This window comes from Brachycentrus maculatus, unplaced genomic scaffold (genome assembly GCF_059751285.1).
Source record: "Brachycentrus maculatus isolate JH-2025_06_01 unplaced genomic scaffold, ASM5975128v1 h1tg000055l, whole genome shotgun sequence".
In the NCBI taxonomy this organism is placed as follows: Eukaryota; Metazoa; Arthropoda; class Insecta; order Trichoptera; family Brachycentridae; genus Brachycentrus; species Brachycentrus maculatus.
The window spans coordinates 2,882,836-2,902,488 of NW_028280809.1; the positions used below are offsets into that span (position 1 = coordinate 2,882,836).

The window sequence follows — 19,653 nt, forward strand, 5'->3', positions numbered from 1 at the left end:
AACAGTTTAAAAAGATGGAATTTTTTCAGTTTTGCCGTTTGTCAACATTAGAAAAGAAATCAACAAAGTCAGTCGTATTTTAATGCGTACTGTGCTCCAACATTATTTATCAGAGATAGACATAGTGACTAGATGAAAACTTAAAATAAGAACCCATTATGATTTGTGTAACAGATAAATGATTTATTATGAACTACGTGGTCTAGCGATAATACACTTGACTAGCATCCACAAGCCTGCAGGTTTAAAGCCCGCAAGTAAAATTATTTAAAATCTGTATGTGGACTTGATGTAATAATAGTAAATCTTCATGATGTTTTACCTTTCAGTGAAAGAGTGATTGTGCGCATTAACAGAAAATCAAAACATTCAACAAATAAAGAAATTTCTTTAAATTATTTGTATTTCATAAAATAAATAAATATTAATAATAAAAATTGGCCATTAGACCTTAAGAAAAAATAAAAAGTATTATAGGATATACGTATATCGAAGGTTAAGAAACAATACCTTGTTTATAAGGGGAATTTATTACAAATCTAAAACCAAATTTTAAGAAAACACAACATGGTGATTTAAAGATAACAAAAATCAATTTTTTAATTTTTTTTTGTAAAAAATATATTACATTGTCGCAAGGCTCTGCAATATTGATGTTATTAACAGATTATTTTACAATAAACACTATGTATTTGTTTATATTGTATTAAAAACAAAATGAAAAAACTTTCCAATAACTTAAATAACAAAACCTGTTTTTCCAAATACACAATTCGATGTATGCTATGAGCATCTTGTTCACACAGAGCTTACTATAAAACGAAACACCAAAAGATAATGACTTCACAAGCACTATAAAAATAAATAAACCAATATACAAAAGAATCATAATCCATGGCACATACACTTGAATGAAAATGTCAGAGTAGTATGGAATTAACTATGAATACAGGTAAAAATATCAATCTATGTATTTTAATGACTTTGTGGTGTCGATTCCGAGGGAAAGTTGTTATCTACACTACGTAGTTAACACATTATCTTTTCATTGTAATCGACCATCAGGGATTTGTTTCAACAAATGCTGTAGGTATGTACAAGTGACAAGTTATCAGCCTTAAATTGCCAAATGATAAGGATTTACAAATCGTTTTCTGGTACATGAAAATAAAATTTACTGTAATTTTTCATTTTTCGCTTTAGCGATTAAAAAAAATATATATACATGTATATATATATATATATATATATATATATATATATATATATATATATACATATATATATATATATATATATATATATATATATATATATACATGTATATATATATATATATATATATATATATATATATATATATATATATATATATATATATATAAATGGAGAGCCATAAAGTACCGAGTAATTTCTTGTAAAATTTTTATTTTTTTGGCATATATCACTCCATAATAAATTGTATGCAAATACACTTTGCGAGATACATATGATTTGCAGAAAAAAACACCTAATTTTTGCTCATTTATTTAACTATGGCTCACCCTATAGAAACGAAAACAGTTGTCTTTTTTCAAACATCATCTTTAAATCAATATAAAAAAGAATGATTGATTTTTTACTGTAAAATATATATATATATATATATATATATATATATATATATATATATATATATATATATATATATATATATATATATATATATATATATATATATATATATATATATATATATATATATATATATATATATATTTAGCTTCATAGATGTTATTCAAAACATTTTTTAAAAAAACATCATTACATAGTTAGTTCAGACACTGTTTTAAATTTATGTAACTAATTTTCCGATTAGCATAGATCTAATTTAAATTTACTGAAATACATTTACAAATATATATTTAAAAATATGAATAGAAATCACATGACAACAAAAAATAACTTGTCACTAGTGAAACATACACATATAAAATGTACAAGCATTTTTTGTTACATGAAAATATCCCCGATGAGTCATGAATAAATGAACATAACTTGAGTATTTACACGAAATAGAATATAATATTTTACACAAGCTAGTAATATACATCCGCCATCTTTTTTACACAATGTAAAAAAATAAAATGAACATGCGCATTTCAAGCGTAATAGAATTCATCTAATAGCTTAAAATGCCAACGATTTATTTTCACAAAGAAGATATTTACATTTATGACAGTACGATTGAAATGCGACAAGATGGATAAAGATCTAGGTAAAGCGTTCAGGAAGTCTCTGAATAGTGAAGAGATCGTGTTATTTGAAAGGATATCGTCTAGTGCGTCTCGTTACTGCTAACGCTCGCTAATACGTGGACCTGTTGCGCCTTTCCGCTGTGATACACTTGACCGGGATTGAAAGGCTCGAGTCTGGGATGGTGCGAGCTATTCATCGCATCTACCTTACGGCCATCTGAGGAAGAAAAAAATCATACAAAATCACTTTTTATTTTTGCTGAATTAATCATGAGTGAAGTAAACAAGAAATAAAATCAATACGTTTGGGGTATTATCACTCTGGAGATATATTCTACACTGCTAAGTAATAGTGTAATTACAAAATGTAATTTTTGCCAGAATCAAAGTTCATTGTTTTACCTTATTATAATATTTACGATAATGTTGCATATTTGTGATTTCTTTTTTACATATAAGAAACTCTTCATATTGATAACTTTTCACATTTCGCTCACTCCTTTCAAAAACGTCATAAATCAAAAAACTTGATTTTTCAGGAGAATGTTTTTAAAGTTTAAAAATACAATACAATGTATCTTTTTAGGTAAAACCTGAAGGTTTTTTCTCCATTTGAAAAATATTTAGTATATTTAAAAAAATAATTAAACAATACCTTTTCTTAAAAATGCAAAAACAACACTTTCTGCCCTGTAGAAATATTAAGTTAAAAATATGCCTCTTTTGCTGGGATATGGTACATTTTCTGGGCATTCCGAAAACATGCATAACTGAAAATTGTCGATTTTTGATTTATGACATTCTTGAAAGGAGTGATCGATTTGACAAAATATTCTGATTATCATGGCGTAATTGCTGTCTTTATTCCAGAAATGACCTGAAATTAGCCCATTTGACATAGAAATTTGAAACAAATCAAACCGTTTAATTTCATTTAATGAAATAACTCTGGAGTTCTTCATTTAAGAGTCGTTTCTAAAGAAGATAAAAATTCAATGACCCAAATTTTCTGCTTTAAACATACTATGTACATAGTTACATATCGCTTACTCCTTTCAAGAACGTCATAAATAAAAAATCATCAATTTTCTGTTGTGCATGTTTTCGGAATGCCCAGAAAATGTACTACATATATCCCAGCAAAAGCGGCATATTTTTAACTTAATATTTACCCGCTACAGGGCAGCAAGTGTTGTTTTTGCATTTTGAAGAAAAGGTATTGTTTAATTAGTTTTTTTAAATTTACTAAATATTTTTGAAATGGAGAAAACCTTACCTATAGGTTTTACCTTAAAAGATCTGTTGCATAGTAAAAAGTTCAATAAGTAGGTTGATATTTATTTTTAATACATTTTACAATATTCTTAAACTTTAAAAATGATCTCCTGAAAAATCAAGTTTTTTGATATATGACGTTCTTGAAAGGAGTGAGCGATATGTGAATTATAAGGGTTCTGCAGTGGCGTGCACAGTTTTTAAACAGGGCTACTGCCCCACCCACTCCCTAGGTTGGGTAAGGATAAGGCATAGTAGGCACTGGTTGTGTTTCTGTATGGAACGCGAGTAATCCAGGGTAGGCACTGCTTTTCTGCCTATATAGAATGCATGCCTCTAGGGTTCTGTAAGTGTATACACATATAAATTTACCTTTCATTGTAACGGGTTGAATGGCTGCAATATATTTGGACAGGCGGACTGCGGGTAGGGGAAGGTGGCCAGTAATGAGCGGCATCACGTCCAGAGTCACAGTTTGAGGCTCCGTATTGTCCATTGTAATTACTCCTGCAAATTATATGGAAATGCATCATTTGGTTGGCAAGCCGACGGTGATTCGACAATATTAGCAATGATAAATGTGTAGAAGGCATACCTGCTGTTCTTCCACACACCGCCCACATAGTTTGGTCCGCTAAAACCTCGTACATGAGGGAGTTGTGATCAGTCTCGTTCACCTGTACAGCAAAAAATAAATAATAAATAAATAAATATTTAAAAATAAGTAATACCGGGTTATCTATGGGAATCTGCAAAACGCATGACTGAAAGTGGTTGGTTAACTTAATATTTTATATATTTGAATATCTATGTAATAAAAAAACCCAAAAAAGTTTTACAGGAGAGAAAATATTTTAAATATATAGAAATATAGACACAAAATGAAAGTGATAAAGATATCAGTTTTATATATTTATATAGATATTTATAACGAGATCATGTGATAGGTGTTATTATACAATGTAACCTAAGATTAAAAAAAGCTAATAAATTTACTTATTATGTAATTGTCCGCCTCCGTGGTTTATTGGTTAGCATGTTTAGGTATTAGTGATTTCACACTTTAATATTTATTTAATATTTTTTTTAATTAAAAAGAGAAATATTTGTGTTTTTATTGTTTATAAAAATACTTCAATTTCATACTATGTAATAGATTTATATTATCCACTGACACTTCGTGATGGAATTGCATTTTTAATACATTATTAGATTAAAACCAATATTTTTAGCTTTTCCACTTTATTTTTATTTGACCAGCGACCGGGTTTTGTCATTACCGACATGTCTGATGTCGTGATTTCGTCGTTACCGACTAGTCTGATGATGTCGGTAACGACGAAACCCGGTCGCTGGTCAAATAAAAATAAAGTGGAAAAGCTAAAAATATTGGTTTTAATCTAATAATATATTTCATACTATGTATGTATTTCTGTGAGCCTAACCGGCTAATTATTAAAAATAAGTATCAAATTGTAGTAGAGTGGGATCAAACTCAGGAATTCTGACTCAAGAGTCAGCGACACTAACCACGGGACCACAACCTGACGCCTTGAATATTACCCTGGAGTGGTCCCTAAAGCACAGGAGTGATCACCTTGCCTTCATGTAAGTAACACTCAAGATAGCACTGTGTCAATATGATGCGGTTCCCTGTGCACCATTAGATGCAAAGAAGGGTTAGAAGAATAATAATTATTAGACAAAATATGCCTACTTGGAGCATTTTCGAAATCAAAAGAAGGTGTCAAATGTCAAAATGTACATTTCAACATTGCGAGACAGAAAGTGTTTCAAAATGTCAGTTACAAACCTTTTGTACCGACAGCTGCAGATAGCACATTTGGGAAGACCTGCAGAACTCGGAGCCCTTGGTGGGTTCCACTTTGGACTTGACCAGGAACAGCGTGGTGTAGTCTTGCATCTCGAAGGGGCACTTGTACTCCAGCACCTCCGGGCTGGCTCCCTCCGCGCCCAGCACCGAGTAGGACATGGAGAACATCGTCTTGATCGGCATCGGCTTCTCCAGCGGATCCATCTGCAGCTCCCACATGAAGGCCACTGTTATGCCGCTCGCACCCAAATTCTGCAAATTTCCATAACAATAAACTTTGCACAAATTATTTAATAATTATCACGATAAAGTAAAGTAGAATCAGTTTTATAAGCATTGTTTTCACGGCACTCGTGGCATGGAGAAAAAATCAGTATGGACTTTTCAGCAATGTATTTTTCCCTTATGAATTCATGTTTTCAAAATGATGTCCTCTACTACTCGGCTGTCCAAACTCAAAACACAGATAGGGACATTTTTTTGTAGTACGTTTTATTGCATTTTTGGACTAAGTAGATTCTACTTAGTCCAAAAAAAACGTACTACAAAAAAAATGTCCCTTACTGTGTTTTAAGTTTGGACAGCCGTACTACGACTACTACTACATACTACCATATGCCGTTTCCCTGCAGGGGTGGGCAGAAAGGATGGAACGCCACACTCTGTCCTGACATACACTACTCGCCTCCTTAGCACCCATACATCTAGTCATACATGCCCTTACGCCGATTATGCAGACTTTTGACACCATCAGATTTTAGGTTCTGATTTATCTAATCGTGCCAAATCTTTTTCGGCCGTCCTCGTTCTGTTTTTCCGCTCACATTCGCCACATGTTTTTTCTTAGTCATTCTCTCGTTATCATGAATATGAATAAATATATTGTGAAATAAGACTTACATATTTATAATCGCCTTTAGGGTTGAGGTCGACCAGAGTGACGTTGGCCTGTGTCTGCAGGGTCGGGTTGGACACCAGCAGGGACACTTGGTCGCACGTGGAGGCGCCGAGGGTCACGTGGATGACCTTCCTCGTGTTGGAAGTCAGCAGCCTCCAGAGGGCGGTCAGCGGCGGGGCAAAGTGCAGAGTCACCACAACGGGATTTTCCCACCACGGACATTGTAACCAGACCTGGGAACGATCACAACCGAATATCAATACAGTAAGTCCTCTACTTTCGTGATTTTTTTTCTCAAGTCGTTTGCTTACATACATTTTTTTGTTGATGGGATGAGAAAGAGAGAAACGGCACTAGCATCCCCTCTCTTTCAGGTACATACAAAGTAGTTTGTAGTTCAATATAACTCTGTCTTTACACATAAATAATTATGTACGTATCTGAATAAATGATAGCTTCAAAAAATAGCATGTAATATTTTATTAAATATATGCATGTAGATCTGCTCAGTTTTCACATATGTACTTATATCCTTTGAAACTAGCGCATATTATTAGTCTATATATCAACAAAAAAATTACTTATGCGATTTTTCGACTCACACGAAAACCATTGGAACTAATCAATCGCGTAAGTAGAAGACTTACTGTACAATACTTCAAGAATTCCGCAGCTACACTGTGGTAAGTTATTATTTTGTTTTATATATTTATAATTTTTATTAACTGTAGCCAAACTGTAGCCAATCTGTATAAAATAATGTGCTTTCTTTTTTTAAGTACATTATTGGTCCGAAAAGTACTATCTGAACAAGGATGAATATTTAAAATGAGGAATTATGCATTAGCCGGGTATGTATGAGGAGATGCATGAACGTGGAAGAGGCGAAGAATGTTTGCAAGGACAGAGTGGTGTGGCGCTCCATTCTCTCTGCCTACCCCTGCGGGGAAGCGGCGTGATGGTTAGTTAGTTGGTTAGTTAGTATTGCTTTATAGTGTCATATTCCAGATATCGATATGATCCGTAAAATCATTGCCGAGGTTTTGCATTAAAATTGACTTTGTAAATCATGACTAAATATCAAATATTTTTTAGTGAAGGCCTTAACAAAGAGATTGGTATACAATATTCATTTTAAAACATTGGATAATTCCTTCTTTTCTGACATTGAAATGATGCCAGCGCAGAAGGTAAAAATACCCTTCCCGTCTTTAAGCATCAATTTCCCGTCCAAAGTGTGTTAACAGAATAACCTATCCTTGAAAGTTTCAAACATTTGAATCTTGGGTACCGCTGTGCTGGCATAAACGTGTAGTGGGCACAATGAAATGTGACACAGGCTGCGTGCCAACCATGCCTAAAGAATTCTAAACAGAACTATTCAGAGGAAATTGGCAAGCTAGGAGTAAGTTTCAATTCATGTTAATTAAATGATTTAAATGATGATGATAATAATAATAATACCTTGTGCTCTATTGGTTTATCATCTTTCTTGGGCGGCAAGAGAGCAAACACAGTCAGAGGTATTGAAACTGTATTGAACGGTTGACACGGAGGTATGTTGATTTCCAATTCTCGAACTAAGCTCTGATACTTGGCATTTCTCTGCTTCAAAGTAAGGCCCAGGGAGGTTCTCAGTTGTATGGTACAATTCTGAAATGATAAAAAAGCAATATAATTCATTGATGAAACAAGAAATAACACGGTCTTTGAATGTAAAAAAATATATGAAAAATCAACACTAGAAAAACAATATGAATGTATTAACAAGTATTTATCATTTTTAATTAATGTTTTACTTAGTAAATACCACTATTTCTTAAAATCTACTGTGACACGTGTTTCGATGCATTCCGCATCATACGGTGTTTGAAAATGATGCGGAATGCATCGAAACACGTGTCACAGTAGATTTTAAGAAATAGTGGTATTTACTAAGTGAAACATTAATTAAAAATGGATAGATTTTACCACAAAGAGACTGCCGAATCAATTAATGAAAGTATTTATCAACATAAAACACAAATGAATATAAATATATTAATATGATAGACTTCCAGAAGAAATATTTAACAAATTACAACTTATGGGAGCCAAACAACTACATATATGCTAAAACAATCGTTACACATGCATTTAAGAAATATTCTCATAATCTACATAAATTCCACATTAGAGGTTTCTTTAAACTTTTTTTTATATTATGTATAAGATGTCAAAAAAATTCAAGCAAAAAGTCAAGCAAAAGACTGATCTATTCTACTGTTTTATTTCAACTTACCTTTGTGATACTAGTGCTTCCACTTGTGACTACAAGTTCCATATGATGTTCGATGCCCGCTAACAAATCCTTTTTAGGATCAACTTTGTTCAGTGCGACATTGATGCCTCTAGTGACAACTTCATAACAGATTCTGCAGGCTGACAGAGCGTTGGACAGATACTCCAGTTTATCCTCGACCACCAGGGATATTTGACCGAGCCTAAAGAGACCCGCTTGATGCGCTATAGTCTCCAGGACTATCTCGTTCAGCCCCGGCTTGATGGAGAAGTTGCTCAAGCTGACGCAGTGCGTGTAGTTGCTCCGTTGGGTTGCAGATGGCTTCCTGTACTTGGCGCTGTCTGAGCGTTTCAATTTGGTCTTGGAAACGTTACACTGGACGGATGCGGTATCCAACGTTTTGTCTTCTTTCCAATCTAACCGCAGAGTCATGTTCAACGGGCGTAGGAGAGGGTTTGGAGGTTTTAAGTCCTCTAACCTACAACTGTAAAATAAACCAACAATAATGATGTATGTTTTTCAGTTCAAGTTAAAATCGGTTGAAGAAAATGAAGAGAATATGTCGTCACAGGGATTTCCCATGCCGAGGATATATTGCATTGTATAAAGTGCTAGTTATTTCTTAACTCTTGTTATACATTGTTTGCGGGAGACGCTTAGAGGCCTCTATAACATGCTGTTGGTAGAGAGCTAGAGACGCTTATAAGCTTTCTATTTGCTTACTTTTGGTACAGCGCAAGACGCCAAAAACCATTATATAGATCGGAGTTGAGTTTGCAATCACTTACGATTAGTATACGACCCTGATTAATATACTAATTAGGGTCGGGGTTGATGAAAAAACTTCCCGCCGACAATGCGTTAATGTGAATTAAGAGTTGGATAAATATTGTTAATTTTTACCTTGATACGTATTCTGGAATATTGGATACTTCTGGAATATTCTGAAGCATGGAAACGTTCCTTTTAACCGGCGATGCCTGATTACTAGTAGAGTTTACATTAGATAATTCAGTCTTTGTCTTCTCTGTCCTCCTTTCTGGCCTCCTGGGATCCTGTTCCTCCAGGCTGATGGCCGCCCGCTGGCACATAACCTCTCGAGGGAAGAAGCTCTCGATGCAGAGGCAGACCTTCACCGGGTAGTCCTTGACGTGGTTCTCTCTCTCCGACGGGAGAACTTCCACCGCTACGATGTTGAAGCAGTCGTTCAGTTCGGCTAATATTAACTCCGCGTTGTCTTTTAATTTGGTCTTGATGGATTTTGTCATCTCGTCGAAATAAAAATTTCTGACCAAAATTTCCAGCTCTAATGTACAGGATATTGTGGCGGATAGTTTTGTGTACCTGAAAATTATTAGTATTTTATTATTAGGATGAGAACATTTTAGTATTTGTGAATTTTATATCAGAATATTTTAAATAAATCAAAACACGTTATTATCAATTTTATTTTTAAAATAATAATTTTTTTACAGCTTGATAAAGCGAAGGTTGCAACACTTAGTCGCCCACCGTTTAACTAAAATAACAACAACAACAAAAATAATAATAATATTTAGAACATGGGTGACCAACATTTTCAGTGGCCGGGCCAGATTTTAAAATGAGATTTTCTACCGGGCCGTAAAACAAAATTTATTTTATTATTAACAAGATAAATACATATCAGGCACGTTGGTTTTGTTTTGAATTCCACGAAAAAATAGTAAAGAGTCCATCTGTATTAAAAACTTCTCAGTTCTTCTGTTACTGTTCTCTTCTTTAGTCCGACGTCTTTACTACTTGACGCCATTATGGGTCTTGAAATTGCCAGGAAGTGAAATACTCCCATATATGGGATATTATACGAACTACGCACAATGGAATGTTCTTTTGGTGGTTTTGTGTACACCAAAGGAAAAAATGTGTGATTTGCTGCGCGGGCCGCGTGTTAGCCACCCTTGATTTAGACTGAATATTAAGACATTTTCTAATTGTCAGGACACTATAGACATGTGACGGTGACGTATCTCGATATATATCTGAATGAATGGCAACCCTTTATTATATAAATCATTTGAGATGTTAAGAAGCAGAAAACAAGGAAATTTTTATGAAGTGGTATTTGATTCTGTTTTGTAGAGATTTGGGTTTTATAATTTTTTTTTACTTTTGATGATAAACCTGCATACGTCAACAAAAATACAATAAGACCTTACGAAAAATTGTACCTTTCATGATCAGCCATTTTGTGATAACAAGAGACGAGTTCCATTCTGGTTTGTGCGGCCAAATCCTTCCATCCCTGTTCTTCGTATGACCTGAGGGCATCGGAAAGGAAAACACAAGCTTTGCTTGTTTCTCCAAGTTCACTGTAGAACGCTGCCAAGTCACGTCCAATTATTCTAGCACTCCTATTAAAAGGAATTGTACATTACAATTCATAATAAATTTCCCATAAATTTTGTAAATTATTCCATATAAAAAAAATTCCTAAGCATATTACTAGATATTTTTGAATGGTGCTATATCGTTTACTTATAATTTAGAAAATAAAAAAATAAAGAATGTTTTACAGCGTATAAAATACATTGGATGTAGGTTAACAATTTAATGTTTGATAGGCATCGTGGCATTATAGGAAGACTGTGAAACTGGCGTCGCAGGTTCGATTCCCGCCAATTGAAAATTTAATTCACAAAATATTTATTTTCATTTGGTCTGGATGTTTGTGTTATATCTTTTACATCAATCTTTCCTTTCCTTACTATCCTACCTCCAAACAAGTGTCTAAAATAGAGGCTTTGCGGGTTATTCCTTAAATATATAAAATTCTATCTGAAATATTTTCAGTTAGATGTTTCATATTTTTTTATTATAAATAAGATCATGAACCAAAATCTGCAGATTTACTATTCACTACAAAGATTTACACTACTACAATTTTCCTTAAATATGAAAATAAATAATTTATATCGGACATAGTTTAAAACTATTAATACTTTAAAATTAATAACTTTAAAATTATTAATAAAAAATATATCTATATAAAATCCCACATATTCTTGGATGAACACATCTCTATTCTGAATGGATTCTGAAAGAGCAAAGTCAGAAAAAATAATTTGGATTTATACATGTAAACAAAAGTACTACTATTACTACTATCACGCTGTTTCTCCGCAGGGGTAGGCAGAAAGGATGGAACGCCACACTTTTCTGTCCTGACATACACTCTTCGCCTCCTTCACATCCATACATCATACATGCCCTCCGATTACGCAGACTTTTGACACCACCAGATTTTAGGGTCAGATTGATTTGATCGTGTCAAATCTTTTTCAGCTGTCCTCTACACAAAAGTAAAGTCACCTTAATCTGCCAATGTGTTTATAGGTGCCCATAGCCAACTCAGCCAGCTCCAGGTAGTGGGTCTGGAAGGCTTGCTTGGATCCCAGGGACTCCTTGAGCCTGTCGATGGGCGTGCGCGACGGGGAGGAGTTGGCCGCACTCGTCACGGCCTCCGCGTCGCCCATGCCGGCCGACAGGGTGACCACCAGGTGCAGCTGGCCAGAGGATGGCTCCGGGGTGCCAGGCAGCAAGCCGCAGAGCTTGCCCAGTTCGCAAAGCTGAAAAATATTATAACATTTTACCAAAACCAATTTTATTTTGATAGCACAAGAAATCATAAAAAATTTACTAATTTTGTCATGCAATAGAACCGCATCAGATTGACTCGGTGTTAATTGGATCAGATATTCAAATAAAACATTAACATCACTTTTTTTTTTTTAATTAGCCAGTTTTTTTTACCAAGATTGGTATTTAAGAGTTAATATGCTGGTATTTACCAAGTTTTACTTGGTAAATACCACTTTTTCTTCAAATCTATTGTGTTTCAATTTCAAACACCGTGTGTGAAACTCCAAATTTTAGAGTTTTGTCCTTGTGACGATGAAGGATGAAGAGGGGGTAGGAGCTGTTTCTTTATTCTTATTTTTTATCCTATCTGCACCCAGATGAGGCACAGGGTACTGCAATTACATGAAGGTGACGCAACCAGTCCAGCAGCCCAGATTCTTGGATGTAAGATATATGATAAGATACAGATGGTGAAAGTGAAGGAGTTCAGAGTGAAAGATATTACCGCTATATGGGAAAGGAAATGACAAGGAATAGTAGATAAGAAAAGAAGAATAGCACAAACGACTAACCCACTCGAAGATGCAAATCCGTACTTATTCTGCAAAATTTCCATTAACACACTTAGGACGGGAAACATATTTCTACCCGTTCGGTCGATTGATGCTTAAGGACGGGAAGGGTATTTTTACCTTTTGCGGCAACCTCATTTCAGAAAAGAAGGAATCGTTTAATGTCTTTATATGAATATTATGTACCAATCTCTTTGTTAAGGTCTAAACTATATGTACACAATTATCAAATCCCGTCGCCAAAGGTCCGCAGGCGTAAAAAACACCTATTTGAAATATGTTAATTTGGATATATTAGATTCAGACTATGCGAGCATACAAGATAAGCGATTTTATGTCATGAATCTTTATAAAAGAAAAAACTTGTTTTTTGCCACTAGAGTTTATTTATATTATAACGACTTGTTTCGGAAGCTATGCTTCCATCTAAACTAGTCATTATAATAAAATAAACTCAAGTGGTAAAAAACTAGTTTTTTTCTTTTACAATTTCATCATGTCTTACCACAAAGTGAATGCCGAAACAATAAATAAAATATGATGAATCTTTCATCCAGATGTGAGAGAGAAGATGTTAAACATACCTTATCTTTAGCATAGTGCCAAAGGGGGGCTTGTTGCATGGCACATTGTTCCACCACCGTGTGGGAAGCATTACTCGCCAGTCTCTCACAAGTCTGCAGGACTTCCAAGCAAGTTAGGAGGGCCCAACACGCAAAGGCGCCTACCGGCATCGACATTTCGAGAACTTGCAATTCTTTCACCGTGTTGTGGATAACAGACAAGCATCTAGAGGCAATCTGGAATAAAGAAACATCATTCCTTGAATGTTTTTCGCAGATACTTTGTGGCACATTTTTATAAACTATAACATAAAACTACTTTGTTTTTAACTATTTTTATAAGAACCTTTTCATCATCAGGGTTAAGTACATGTTTAACCCTAATGATGACAAGGTTCTTGTTGAATCCGGTTGAGAAAAAGTATTATTAAAAAGTGGTTAAAATCAAAGTAGTTTTATTTTAAAAGAAATATCGTTTTAATTCAAATAAATAACTAATAAAGCTGGTTTAATTTTGAAAAAGTATTTACATCCATATGCTGAAATGATTGAACCTATTAGTTTACATGTGATTGAAATATGATACAACGCTGTAGCTTTATCAAGAAACCATAATATCAATTACTGATTAACATAATTGATAAATAAGAACAGACTATGGTTTAATACAATGGAGTATTTTACTGACTATTTTATGTTTACAAAACAAAATTATTACATATTTTTAAATATAAATATGTATTGGTTTCTAATATGTAATTCTTCCTCACATCATTATTACATTTTTAATTTGTTGCCCACGGATGTTAGAGGTCAAAATAAAATATGGAACAAAGGCAAAATAAAGGAATGGGTAAATGATCAAGAATTAATTTTATGAAAATTGTAAAATGTATATATTCTTAATTTTTCTCTCTTTTTTGTGTGTATATTAGGTTAAAATGGTTAAAAACAATAAAAAATGTATTAAAAAAGAACTCCACCGACAAAACACACAAGGTGGCTTGGTGGGTCTTTGCAAAATAATATTTTAAATATGTTTAAAATTGCGATTCAAATAAATGTAAACAATTTATGTTAATATGTTAATAAAACAAAAACTCCCTCATAAATTTTATAGATAACTTTGTAGCTCGGCATGGGATATTTAATATTACATTTGCATATTTTTTCATATATGCTAATGTAATTTTAAACCCAAAAAATGGTCCGACGTCATGGCCGCTGTGAGGGATAGAAATGGCTGCAAACAACAACAGACCGAAAAAAAATGGAAGGATATGGAAGAAGCCTATATCCAGCAGTGGAAGACAGAAGGCTAAGGATTTTTTCAAATAAAAAGTTTTATACTCACTTCCCACGGACGGCAGGTGAGAAGCAACATGGAGCTCTGTCTTTGGAATAAATAGGTGCGGAAATCAATAAGTGTCGCCTTCCCTTCTTTCAGCAAGTCCCTCCTTCTCAGCGGGACATTCGGGGTCAGGCACACCCCCTGCCAGGTCTCTATAGGCTTCTGGAAGTTGGCCAGCCAGCTGGGAGTCTCCCCGATGCACGAGTTCAGGACAAATTGGGTGAATAGAGCGTCCAACTCGTCGTACTGGACCAGCGCTTCGTCGTACAGACCCAGCATCTCAAATACTAAAGCTAATTGTTCCTGAAACAAAACGAAATTATAAGATTAACCTGTCCAGGAGTATGGACGTACATGTACGGCCATACCAAACTTTCCTCAAAAGAGTATGGCCGTATATGTGCGGCCGATACAAAACATGATTTGTGACATGATTTATATCAAAACATGTTTAAAACATGATTCATGTCAAAATTATCGATGTTTCGATTAATCATGTTTACTGGTGTCATTTTTTATTTTTATTTAAGAAATATGTTGCTTATAGCATCGACTATGATATAAAATTATAAAAAATAAAAAAAAAATAGCCAAAAAAACTCATTCTCTAGATATAGTTTTGTCCGCAGAAACTCACTCCCGGATAGGTTAATAGGTTTTGAAAAGATGGGAGTGATTTTTTTTTAGAAAAAATAATACCGTTGGCTCTGGGTTTCTAATACAAAGTGGTCTGATAAAAAATTATCATCATAATTTTTATTTTTTATTTATTTAATATGGTTACAAAAGTTTTTCTTAATAATTTAAATTCATTTTCTAGACATTTCTACTTTTACAATCTTACCTAGCCTAAACTTAGCTCTTGTGCTTGGAGAGGGACTTGTATTTATTATTTCTTGTTTATGTTTGTTGGTAATATAATTCATTTTTATTATAATTATTTTTTGTATGTTTTTTTTTCTTTCTCAAATTAACATGTATATTATTCATTAAATTCATTTTTTAGCATTTTAATGTCCTTAATAATGTATCTATTTATGGTTTTACAATGTTTGAAAATCATTTTCAATTCGGTTTTTACGATATTCTGTTGGAAAGGGGTAACATCAGATGAGCCCCTAAAGTTTTGAATGTACATAACATTATTTTGAGATGATAAAGTTTAACGTATATTAAATCTATAATTCAAATTGGCTAATTGAAAATAAAATATGTGAATATAACATTTTTGGCTTTATTTATCAAATTGTTATTGTCTAAACTTGTGTGTCGGTGTGTCAGTATATCAGTTACACAGATTTTTATAAATCGAACTAAGCAAAATGACCATGAAAGTAAATTTGACAAATGTGAACGGAAGAACAGAACGAGGATGGGCAAAAAAGACTTGGCTCAACCAGATCAATCGGAATCTAAAGTCTACGTAATTGGAGAGCATGTATGACTAGATGTATGGACGAGAAGGGAGCTAGGAGAGTATGTCAGGACAGAAGAGTATGTCAGGACGTTCTGTCTTCTCTGCCTACCGCTGCAGGAAAACAGCGTAATGGTAGTAGTAGTAGTGTCAGAAACTAAGACTCTTAGGAACATATCTACGAGATATTATAAGGAACACCAGAATAAATATGCAAAATTTAAGAAGTCGTTAGGTGGGTAGGACAACAAAAAAAAAAAGGTATGCGCATGTGACGAGAATAGAACCATTCAGACTCCCCCACATTGCACTGCACGGAAAACCTTAAGGTAAGGAACACCAGGATAAGATAAATATGCAAAATTCAAGACGTCGTTAGGCGGGGAAGACAACGAAGAAGACAATGGTATGCGCATGTGGGGAGAATGGAACCATCCAGAATCCCCACATTGCACTGCACAGCCAACCCCAAGGTAAAGAGATAGATTGATGGCTGGGAATCAACATCAGAGGAGGCTGATCCATCTTAACAGTTTGCATGCGTACTACACGGATCCGTGTATCATGCGTCTAGCGCATGGTGCCCACTACACGGATCCGTGATCGCGCACATCAACATACATACGCGTCAGTCTATTGCGTGCACTTCTGGCGAGAGTTGGATACATAGATCCATGTGATAGCTATAAATGGGCAAATACACCAGAATATTTTTTTTTACAAAAAATGAATTTAATTTGCAATAAAGAACTTCTGAAAACAAGAAAAAAAATCTGGTAGTTTTTAAAGATTATTTCAATTTATTAAGATTATTTCACATTATTTCAAAGGCAGTGAACGTGTTAAAAACAGGCAAAAAGGCCTACACCAAGCGGAAGAAGTAGTATGGACCAAACTTACCTGTAATAAAAAATAATGAGTGAAGTTCCATCCCGGTTCATTTCTCCGTTCCCTCTGCTCTCTCATGTGGTCCTCGAACCTGATGAGGGTCTTGTTGTAGGCCGTCAGGAGCAGGAGTCGCACCCGGGACACCAGCCCCCGCCAGGACTCGGCGGAGCGGGACTCCGACTTGATGGGGTTGATGACGGACAAGCAGCGGTCTCCGTGCTTGGAGGCAAACTCATTGCGTATCTTGTCCAGAACGGTGGTACGAGGCAGCAGTTTATTTGTCTTTCTGATATCGTATGTCTCTACCAACACTATCATCCAGTCCGTTATGTTGTTCTGAGATAACACTTTGAACCAAGCTTCGATGTCATCTTTGGTCGTGTTTTTATATGACTCCACATCCTGAAAATATTTAAAATAACGGTTTAATGTAATAATGTAATTATATATTTAAAAAAATAATAATTAAGGAATAATCCGCAAAGCCTCTATTAGAAGCTTGTCTGCAGGTAGGATAGTAAGGATAGGGAAGGTAAATATGAAAAATACATTACAAATACCGAGACCAATTGAAAATAAATCTTTTTTAAATTTATTTTGGACTTGGCGGGAATCGAACCCGCGACGCAAGTTTCGAAGTCGAGCGTCTACCCTACTATGCCATGGCGCGTGTCAAAAATATATTATTAAATATTAAAATAAAATTTGTAGATTTGTAGAGTCGAATAAACTAGATTTAGTCAAACTAAATTAGAAGAAATATTGAAAACTTTATTTAGTAGGCTCTAAAAATCAGTGTATAATTTTAACATTTAATATATAAATTAAAATGGAGTTCTACAAATTAAACACCATATCTTAAAATTAATTGTATAATTGTGGAAACATTTGAGCTCAGCTCTACATTTGTTTCACTCAACAGCTTCTTAGACAATATCTTTTAATCCTTTAATGGGAGAATAATTTTCCACCATAACTATATGAAGCTACACGTGTCTCTGGGAAACAATTATCACAGAAAATTAAAATTAAGTACGAAACTTATGCTACTAACTCTAGGATGTCAGCAGAATTTATTTACTGATTTACTGCCCAAAAAATTCAGAAAAATTGAACTACATATTAACTTTATTTTATTTAAAAATAATTCATAGACATTTGCAAATTTAAGGGTCAAAGTTATATATAAACTGAATTTATATTGAAATTCAGTTTCTGTTATTTTGAGTTATATAAAAGCCCATTAATGGTATTGATCACAATGAACTCACGGTACAATCAGTCCAATATATGTGAAATACGGGTTGTTTTAGCAGGTTCCAATCATTTTCTCCTGGGAGTTTTTCTTTAGAAAATTGTTCAAAGGTTGCCTCGATAAACACTGATTTGAAGACTCTGCCATAAGACCTCCGCCATTCGCTCGAGTCCTGAGGAATGGCAGCGACTAAAGGGGCTTCTAAAGTACAAAATAAATTCCAATCACCAGCACCTGAAAATGGAATCATATGTTCAATATACAGGATCGAATGTTGACAATGAGCCACGATTATGGATTACACATGTCAAATTAAATAATGTCACTAACATGTTATAATTGGTTTGTGCGACATGCCGCTGTCTTGTTTACTAAATCTTTCGTTGCCCTTCATTTTTTAATTTCTGTCAGAATTCCAAGTTTCGCAGACATGACCTATCGTCATACGTCATAAATTCACATTCACGTAAAAACAATAAATTTAACTGAAAACAATAATAAACAAATAAACTTGAAATTGCACATTGAAAAGTCGACGGTGATCAGAAATTAAAAACAGTAAAGAGAAATCCAGCAATCATTTATGCAAATTGTATCAGAATTCAGAATTGACAAATACACAGAAATTGACGGTTCGATTATTTATCGTAATAACACTTCATGTATGTACTCATACTCTGGTGTTCATAAATGTACACAAATAAAATACCTACCTAATAAAACAAGGTTTTTACACTTCCACTAACTTATCTCTAGAACGATAAAATATAAAACTAACGTCTTTCCACACATTCCACGAATTAGTTTAATTTTTACATCATCCAATTCTAAAACAAAATTATTGGGATATAACAATACCAATATACACATAGACAAACTTATCGATGTTATTTTTTATTGAAAAAATAAAACTGTAGTTACAGTATTGATTAGGATTAGAAAAAAATTGTGAAGCGAAAAACAGGATCCAAGAATAAAACCAAAATGTTGATTGGTGATTTGATTCTCATCAAATTATATTACAATGGAGTCTCGATTATCCTACCTAAACCGGCCGCGGCAAGGTCGAATAAGCGAAAAGGTCGTATAACACTGAAAATGATACAAAACAGCATTGAAAATGTCTTCATTTTATTTGCACATCAAAAACTTTTGTAACATGTACAAGTAACATAACTGAATATAACGAACTAAAAAAAAGCACTTACGGCAAAGTAAAAAAAAAGTGTTTTACAGTAGGTACATACTCACATACATGCATACGTGCAATCGAGTAAAGGAAAGGGGCATTGCCCCGATAGGTCGGATAACTCGGAAGGTTAGATAACCGAAGGTCGGATAACCGAGACTCTACTATAATACTTTGGACGTTTAAAAAGGAAATGAATAAATATGTATGCCATAATCAATATTTTTATGTTTAAAGCATTTACTTTGGATTTATGTTTAAATCATTAACTTTAA

The 19,653-nt window shown here is 33.9% G+C and overlaps 1 protein-coding gene across 1 annotated transcript; it reads right to left on the bottom strand.

The window, feature by feature from the left end:
* Positions 1-1,968: 1,968 nt before the first annotated feature.
* Positions 1,969-18,838, bottom strand: SIDL (SIDL trafficking protein particle complex subunit 10). The gene is made up of 15 exons (XM_088278118.1): positions 18,520-18,838; positions 18,206-18,423; positions 16,947-17,336; positions 14,636-14,935; positions 13,303-13,518; positions 11,877-12,133; positions 10,736-10,918; positions 9,429-9,869; positions 8,526-9,009; positions 7,709-7,897; positions 6,247-6,477; positions 5,326-5,598; positions 4,108-4,189; positions 3,885-4,019; positions 1,969-2,454 (listed from the first exon to the last, which is right to left on the bottom strand). Exons 1-15 carry the CDS (start codon positions 18,581-18,583, stop codon positions 2,318-2,320), a joined length of 3,600 nt encoding a protein of 1,199 aa, XP_088134244.1. The 5' UTR covers positions 18,584-18,838; the 3' UTR covers positions 1,969-2,317.
* Between the last annotated feature and the right edge of the window lie 815 nt (positions 18,839-19,653).

Coding starts and splice junctions, on each gene's coding strand:
- SIDL (XM_088278118.1), bottom strand. CDS start 18,583: ATGAAGGGCAACGAAAGATTTAGTAAACAAGACAGCGGCATGTCGCAC. Junction 17,337..18,205: donor TATATTGGACTGATTGTACC/GTGAGTTCATTG, acceptor AAATATTTTCAG/GATGTGGAGTCATATAAAAA. Junction 13,519..14,635: donor TCACCTGCCGTCCGTGGGAA/GTGAGTATAAAA, acceptor TCTTTATTCCAG/ATTGCCTCTAGATGCTTGTC.